The sequence below is a fragment of the Gossypium raimondii genome, chromosome 10, assembly GCF_025698545.1.
Source record: "Gossypium raimondii isolate GPD5lz chromosome 10, ASM2569854v1, whole genome shotgun sequence".
Lineage (NCBI taxonomy): Eukaryota > Viridiplantae > Streptophyta > Magnoliopsida > Malvales > Malvaceae > Gossypium > Gossypium raimondii.
Genome location: NC_068574.1, coordinates 29546773 through 29552932, shown reverse-complemented (window position 1 = coordinate 29552932; position 6160 = coordinate 29546773). Strand labels below are relative to the sequence as shown.

At 37.2% G+C, this 6160-nt stretch overlaps 1 protein-coding gene across 1 annotated transcript; it reads left to right on the top strand.

The window, feature by feature from the left end:
• The first annotated feature begins 1876 nt into the window (after positions 1-1876).
• Positions 1877-5463, top strand: LOC105775414 (uncharacterized). Its single transcript, XM_012597930.2, has 6 exons — positions 1877-1980; positions 2744-2866; positions 3041-3154; positions 3835-4009; positions 4091-4150; positions 4936-5463. The coding sequence occupies exons 1-6, from the start codon at positions 1877-1879 to the stop codon at positions 5461-5463; spliced, it is 1104 nt and encodes a 367-aa protein (XP_012453384.2).
• The last annotated feature ends 697 nt before the right edge of the window (positions 5464-6160 follow it).

Below are 6160 nucleotides of genomic sequence, written 5' to 3'. Positions count from 1 at the left end.
TTTAAGTTAAAGAAAGTAAATGCAATGGAAATTAATGAAATGCAAATGAAAAAAAATTAAAAGGGTTTAAAGTTTTATAAAATCCTACTATGCTAGGGATGATATGTATATGTGATGCTGTGATTTTATTCACTTTGTGAGTTATTGACTATGGTTTCATGAATCTTGCAGCATTGGTATAGCATTATTCTTGATTTGCATAAATTTCATATTTGAAATGGATTGATATGATTAAAGTTATAGAGCTTACTAAGCATTCATTACTTATGTAGTTATTTTTCCTTTACTTTTCAAATTATCGGAAGCTCAATCGGATTGGAAGCTTGTCAGAGATCCATCACATTATCCATCGATTATATTGGTAGATTTTGATGTCTTGGTTAAAGTTATAATGGCATGTATAGGTGGACTTATGGTTATGATTAGTTGAATGTTAGTTGATGAGTTTGATATGTATAGGTCATTTTGGGTGATGAAGCCTTGGTACATTTGGTGCCTTGTTGACATGTATTAATTTGATAATGTGTTAAAGCATGTTTGAATGGTCAAAGTGATATATGATGAATTGACCTCAACATGGTCAATATATGGTATGCTTTGGTAAGGCTTTGAATAGATGTGCATGATTGAAATATGGTTTGTATACATGTTGATTGTTGGAACCATCTAGATATGGTTAGATTTGTTTCATTTAGATAGCCTTGATGGTTGGAGTGGAAATGGTCATTTGAAGTTGTGTTTTGAATAACCAAATCGGTATGTTTGAATGTGATTTTGGCATGTGGTCAATTATGGTATAACTTGGTATGGAATTAAACTATATATATGTATATATGGATAAGTTATGGTCAAATATGTATAAGTTAGATATATGTATAATTGGGATGCATGAACACTATAGTTCAAATGATAAGTTCTACTGACAGGTATAAGTTAAGTATGACATGTTTTAAAATGGTAGTAAGGTGATCAATAATGCATATGTGTTGTTAAGTTGAGTGCTTGCTTTGAGGTGCCTTTTGGTCATATTGGTTGTATGGATAAATACCATATTGGCCTAGCTTTATTATGCATGTTTTAGGTATATTTTTGAATGCTTGAAATAGGTACAAGGGCTTGTATGTATGAGCATATTTTGGGTGAAAGAAATGGCTTGAAAATAGCTTATCTCAACCGTATGTGACACGCGGTCACGCGACACAGCCGTGTGTCCCCTGTAAGTTTTATAGGTTTCATTTCGAGAGTTACACGGCCTGGCACACGAGTGTGTGGCTTGGCCATGTAAGCCAAGTCAGAGGGTTACACAAGTACAAACACCGGCTAGGACACGACCGTGTATCCCTACTTCGAATGCCCACACAGCCTGAGACACGGGCTTGTGTCTCAGCTATGCGAGTCACATGGTTTGGCTACACGGTAGTGTGACCCCTGTAGTATGAATTTTTCTATCTTTTTTCATGAATTTCTAAACGTTTTCGATTTAGTCCCGATCGTTTCTAAAGTGTTTCTAAGGCCTCGGGGGCTCGAAAAAAGGGACGTAATGCCAGTGTTTACATAGACTATGATATTATTTATGAAATGTTTGAGACTGAATGTTTTTATGTTAAAAGTTTCCGGTAATGCTTCGTAACTCCATTCCAGCAATGAATACGGGTTAAGGATGTTACAGTGTTTTCGAAACTTTAGTGGAAAAGGCGAAAATCACTGAGGAAATTAAACACATGGTGTACGAAAAAAAGGGATAAGGAGAGGGGCCAGAATAAAAATAAGATAGACTCGGGTTCTTCTAGTTTTGCTTAGCGGCCTAACAAACGGGCCAAGTTTGATGGGCCTCCGCAGGTTGAGGCACTTGTTTCTATTGTTGGGATATAACTATATGGAGATTGTGGTAATCACCATCCGAATAAGTGTTGGAGGAGGTTTGAAGCTTGTCTCTGATACGAGTCTATGGAACACTGCGTTAAGGACTATCCTCTTCAGGTCAATCAAGTGCAAGCTCCAGCTTCGGGTTTGGCTCAGCCATAAAGAGCAGTTTAGCAGCCACTTAAGGGCTGTGGTTAGGCTAGGGGTCGTAATGGTATAGGTCGAGGGTAGAAAGCACCGAGCAGAAGTGTTAATCAGACCGAGGAAAGACAACCTACATTAGTATATGTGGTGAGGTGCCGTAAGGATAAAAATGTCATCGATGTGATAACCGGTACGTTTTTTTATTCATTCTGTTCCTTATTTTGCATTGATAAATATCGGTTCGACCTATTCATACATAGCTAGCACTGTTTCTGGTAACTTGGGGATTCTTACTGAGGATACTTTTAATGGCATTTTTCTAATTAGTCTGTTGAGTCAGTCTGTACAAGTTAGTAAGGTGTATAAGCAGTGTTCGTTAGAAATTCAAGGTGTTATGTTTCCGGCTAATCCGATGAAGTTACCTTTCGATAAGTTTGATTTGATTCTGGGTATGGAATGACTTGTGGAGCATCGAGTCAGTTTGAATTGTACTACTAAGAGAGTAACTCTGAGATCTGAGGATGATATGAAGATTACTACGGTTGGTGAGCATTGAGATTACCTCTCTAATGTAACCTCTACTCTAATGGTTGAGAAGTTAATTCGAAAAAGGTGTGAAGCTTTTCTGGCATATGTGATGATACGAGTTCTGTAGAATCCTCTATTGAGGATATTTGGATAGTTAGAGAATTTTCAGATTCTTTCTCAATGAATTATTGGGGATACCCCCGGATAGGAAGGTCAAGTTCGGTATTGAGGTTTTGCCTGGGACAGCTCTGGTGTCTATTGCTCCTTACCGTATGGCATTGAAGAAGTTAAAAATGTTGAAAGTACAACTTCAAGAACTTCTTGATAGAGGGTTCATCCGACCTAGTATGTCTCCATGATGAGCACTAATTTTTACAAAATGGTATTATGAGAATGTGTGTTGATTACCATCAGTTGAATAAATTGACGGTAAAGAATAAGTATCCATTTTCGAGGATCGATGATCTGTTTGATCAGTGTTCTTAAAAATTGATCTCCATTCTAGGTACCATCAGTTAAAGGTTAAAGAAGCTGATGTGTATAATATTGCTTTTAGAACTCATTATGGGCATTATAAGTTCCTTGTCATGCCATTTGGTTTGACGAATGCTTCAGTTGCGTTCATAGATCTCATGAACCTATTTTTCAGCCGTATCTAGATCAGTTTGTTGTGTTTTTTATCGACGACATTTTGGTTTACTCTAAAACTGAGATGGAGCATGATGAACATCTTAGAGTGGTTCTACAAATTCTCTGCGAGAATAAGCTCTATGCTAAGTTAAGCAAGTGTGATTTCTAGTTAAGAGAAGTCACCGTTCTACGGCATGTGGTTTCTGTTAAGGGTATTCTAGTGGACGCTAAAAAGATTGAGGCTGTTCTCGAGTGGAAACAACCTAGGAATGTCTCTAAAATTTAGAGTTTTCTCAATTTAGTGAGTTATTATCAAAGGTTTGTTAAGGGGTTTTCGTTGATTGCAACTCCTTTAAATAAGTTGTTGCATAATAACACACCTTTTGTATGGACTGATGAGTAACAATCAAATTTTAAAAAGCTCAAATCTATTTTGACTGAAGCACCCGTTCTGATACAGTTTGAATTTGGTAACGAGTTTGTTGTATATAGTGATATTTCTCACACCAGTTTGGGTTGTGTTCTGATGCAAGATGGTAAGGTAGTGACTTACGCATCCAGAAAACTTAAATGGAATAAAGACAACTATCCTACGCACGATCTTGAGTGAGCTACGATTGTCTTTACTTTAAAAATTTTGAGGCATTATCTTTTTGGTGAAAAGTGTAGTATTTACATCGATCATAAGAGCCTCAAGTACCTCCTTACTCAAAAGAAGTTGAATCTTAGGCAACATAGATGTATTGAGTTGTTTAAAGACTATGACTGCATCATTGGGTATTATCCTAGTAAGGCCAATGTTGTGGCCAATGCTCTTAGCCGTAGATCAATTTCTAATTTGAAGGTGATGCTTCCTTGCCTAAGTTTATTTTAGGATGGTAGTTTGTTAGTCAAGTTGTAAGTTAAGCCAACTTGAATTGATCAGATTCGGGGTAAGCAGTTAGAGGATGATTCCTTGGTTCATCGGTTTCAACAAGTTAAGAAGGTAAGACTTCTGATTTTGGGTTTAATAAAGTGGGTGTTTTGTGCTTTAGAGGTCAAGTTTATGTGTTCAATGACATGGAATTGCGACAGTCTATCTTGCGGGAAGCGTATAATAGCTCTTATGCTATGCATGTTGGTGTGAATAAGATGTATTGAGATCTCTGGGAGTGGTATTGGTGTCTCAATTTGAAATGTGAGGTAACCGACTTTGTTTCTCAATGTTTGATGTGCCAACAAGTTAAGGCTGAGCACTAACTGCCTTTGGGTTTGCTTCAACATGTTAAGATTCCTTTTTGGAAATGGGAGCGTGTGACTATGGATTTCGTTAGTAGGTTGCCCTTGACACCTACTAAGAAGGATTCTGTTTGGGTCATCGTGGATCAGTTGACCAAGTCTGCTCTTTTTTTTCGGTTAGGACCGATTATTCTCTGCAAAAGCTAACAAAGTTATATATTTCTGAGATTGTTAGGCTGCATGGGGTTTTTGTATCGATTATCTCTAATAGAGACCCTTGATTTACGTCTTGGTTTTGAAAGAAACTGTTAAGGGTTTGGGTACTCAATTGGACTTTAGTACTGCGTTCTATCCTCAAACTGATGGGTAATCTGAGATAGTGACTTAGATGTATGAGGATATGCTACGGAGTTGTGTTATCGACTTCTGTGGTAGCTAGGAGGAGATTCTGCCACTATTTGGGTTTGCATATAATAACCACTTTCAGTCCAATAACAGATGACACCTTACGAGGCTCTTTACGGTTGTAAGTGTCGCACCTCTTTCTGTTAGATTAAATTGGGTGAGAGGTGGATTATGGGTACTGATTTTGTTTCTGAGATTGAGGACAAGGTTAGATTGATACAAGATCATCTTAAGGAAGCTTCTAACAGACAAAAGTCTTATATGGATCTAAAGAAGAGAGATATTAAGTTTGTTGTGGGAGATCAAGTTTTTCTTAAGGTATCTTCATGGAAGAAGGTCCTTCGGTTTGGATGTAAGGGCAAGTTGAGCCCTAGGTTTATTGGGTCTTATCAGGTTTTGAAACGTGTTAGGCCAGTCGCCTATCAGTTAGAGTTACCTTCGGAGTTAGATCATATTTTTTATGTGTTCCACGTCTTTATGTTAAGGCGATATCGATCTGACCCATATCATATTGCATCTGTTGAGGAGATTGAGATGAGACTAGATTTGACTTTCAAGGAGGAATCGGTTCAAATTCTAGATAAAGAGGTTAAGGTCTTAAGGAAAAATACTATTTCGCTAGTTAAGGTTCTTGTGGTGGAATCATGGTATCAAGGAAGCCATGTGAGAGCCTAAGGATTTGATTCGACAATGAATACCCATATCTGTTTGGATAAGGTAATTTGAAGATCGAAATTTCTTTTAGGGGAAGAGTTGTAACGACCTAAAGTTTTAGTTTTTGGAATCGTTAAAATTTGTCAAGTGAATTGATTTGGTTCAGTGGTTAAGTGTTGTGTTTGTTTATTCCCTCTCTTTGGAATTTTTGTTATTTTTTCCTTTATTTCTATCTCTGAACATTTGATTTAAATTTTCTCGCACAAGTATTGACAAGAATGAGCCTGCTAGTTTAGTGGTAAGGTGTTAGCTTAGTCTTTGGTCTTGTAATTGAATCCTTGCGTGCGCAAACGAGAATATTTTTGCTAATTTTCTGCTTGTGCCATTCATGTGGTAGAGTTTGGGTGGATTTGAATTCTTTGGAAATTTGATAGGATTAGGTACCTGATTTAGTGGGATTAGTGGGGGAGGTGGGTAGTTGATTTAAAATTATTTTGGAAGTGACATATGCTCACTTATTGGTGTGTGAGGTTGGATAGGTACTGGTACCCTATTTGGTGTGTAAGGATGGACGAAGATGGTGTGTAATGGATGGGGGTAGGGTCTGATTTTGCATTTGAATATGTATCTGTATATGATTATGAAAACGTATCTGATTCTGTATCTAGGCATTAATCTGAAATACTATTTGTTAATTTATATGCATCTGATTTGTTGT